General features: G+C 37.1%; 1 protein-coding gene across 2 annotated transcripts in view; it reads left to right on the plus strand.

Annotated features, from left to right (window-relative positions):
- Positions 1–2,360, plus strand: part of LOC112520825 (ERAD-associated E3 ubiquitin-protein ligase HRD1B-like) — a 12,148-nt gene that overhangs the window by 2,805 nt on the left and 6,983 nt on the right. For both annotated transcript variants that reach the window (XM_025129424.1, XM_025129425.1), the window contains exons 4-6: positions 101–250; positions 346–542; positions 1,291–1,447. In XM_025129424.1, coding sequence (XP_024985192.1) covers positions 101–250; positions 346–542; positions 1,291–1,447 — 504 coding nt within the window. The remainder of the gene's footprint in view (positions 1–100; positions 251–345; positions 543–1,290; positions 1,448–2,360) is intronic.

Here is a 2,360-nt window from a genome sequence, read left to right on the forward strand (position 1 = left end):
TATCATTCTGGTACCATACAAGGATTTGCAAGTATAGAATTCTTTTTAATAGTTGCTTCATTTGTTGTTAATTTGGTTATTTACACTTTGGTTTTTCCAGGAACTATGGTGTGCCTCTGCACTTGATCCGGGAGCTATATGAGACATTCCGAAACTTTAAGCTGCGAATTGCTGATTACGTCCGTTATCGGAAGATCACATCAAATATGAATGACCGCTTTCCAGATGCAACACCTGAAGAGTTGAATGCGTTAGTTTTTCTAGCTGATTAACCCTTAGAATGCTCACCCACACCACATGTATATTGATGTTGTGCTCGTCTCATATCTATCTTATCGTATGCAGAAGTGATGCAACCTGCATTATCTGTAGAGAGGAGATGACTACCGCAAAAAGACTAGTCTGTGGGCATCTTTTTCATGTGCACTGCCTCCGGTCATGGTTAGAGCGACAGCACACATGTCCTATTTGCAGAGCGCTCGTTATACCAAATGAGAGTGGGACAAGTGCATCACGATCACGAGCAGGAGTTCATCGTCAAGGTCAGAATTTTCACATTCTTTTGAATCAGGATCAGTTGTTTATCTTTCCGAGAAGAGTTGTATGACAAAGTTAGAAACCTCTGCAAAGTAGCATTAGTATTCTAAAAGGCATCAAGTAGAGCTAGGAGGTCTAGTGATCTCAATCACCTAAGCAGGGATTAAGCAAATGCCTAATTGGACCTACAGGTGATTCATTTTAATATAATTTTGTTAGATTGTGTAAATATATGGGAATCTAGAAGTTTTGATACCGTGTTAATTTGATTCAGTTATTTTTCTAATGGCTAATTTCATCGCTTGGAAAGAATTGGAAAGATTACCTCCAAGTTTAGAAACACCGAGTAATCCTTGCTTAGCTTTTCAGAACTTTAAGTTCTACAAATAGCTGCTAATTGAAACAATAGGGAAGATGGTTTATGCCCATGCAAACCAATTTAGTGGCCCTAAAATGAACTGGTGAGGGAATGTTCAATGACTAGGCTGTTTCTTAAGAAGCCCTAAGCAGGATTTCGACAAAAAATACCTTTTGCTGAAACATTTTTTCATGCCAAAGTAGTTTTCCTTGACTGTTGATATTTTATCTACTAGCTTAAATATCTTTTACCCCAATCTGTTCAAACCGAAAGATTTCTACCCAGTCATGTACGTAGAAATTGATCAACTTACATCATGGGTCTAACATACATATATATATATACACACACATATATATATCACAGAATTTTACAGTTTTTTAATGTCTTTTCAGGAGCAAATTCAGCAAACACATCGTCTCAAGATCAAAATGGTGATGGTGCAGGAAGTGGGAATATCAGTCGGCATCAGAAGAGAGTCCAAGCTGCAGCAGCAGCTGCTTCTATATATCAGAAATCTTTTGTTTACCCTTCTCCAAGTACTTTAACATGGTATGCACTTCGCATTTGGAATTGGTTAGGTACTCAATCTTTATAGACATGCAACCTACATGTCATGACTTGGAATTTTCAAGTTGGCACTTGGAATTAAACATCATTTATACTCTGGAAAACATTAACTGCTGCCATTTTGTGACTTATTGCTTTTGCAAAGATGTTGGTCGCTCTGCAAGCAATTCTCAAACCGTATACAACATTTTTCTTTTCCTTTTGTTATATGAATTTCAAGTTATTAAACCGGATCAGGAAATTTTAAAGTAAATCGTGCGACTAATTTATAAAGATTTCTATTTTAAGCCCTGGGTTGCTTTTTGCTGTCTATTTGATCATTTAAAGTAGCTAGGTTCTTTCTTTATGCTATTTTTTCTGTGTTTTCCTTTTATTTATCCTAAATTGAAGTTATGGAGCCTGAATCACATTGTTTGTTAGCAGCTTAATGAGCTTAATGGGACTTGCAGCTTATTCGGTCAGCTATACATGACTGTTTGGTAGTGGATTAATGCTCCTTCAGTAAGCTTTTTGGGGGAAGCTTTATGTAGAATGCCAAGTTTTTTCTAGACCAGCGCCTCTCAATTATAAGAATGCTCCTTCGATCTATGAAAAAACTCTCCCAAACAAAAACCTTCCCAATTTCTACTAACAGATTAATCCACATAGGCAGCTTTATTCATCCTGGACTTGATGAAAAACCAACCAAACAGCTCTTTATGCATGTTTTCACACCACATGGATGTGACTCCCATAACTATTTAAACATTAGTAACATGATGGGATGGTTTCAGACGTGTGGTATCTGTGACATGCAAGTCTGATAGGGATCGTGATCAAATAGTTAAAGGAGAGAAAGTATTAAAAGTCTATACTAGGAGGGCTAAAAAGGGGCAATCTGGAAGTGGCTAATTCT

Source organism: Cynara cardunculus, assembly GCF_001531365.2.
Source record: "Cynara cardunculus var. scolymus isolate 2C chromosome LG 11, CcrdV1, whole genome shotgun sequence".
Taxonomy (NCBI): Eukaryota; Viridiplantae; Streptophyta; class Magnoliopsida; order Asterales; family Asteraceae; genus Cynara; species Cynara cardunculus.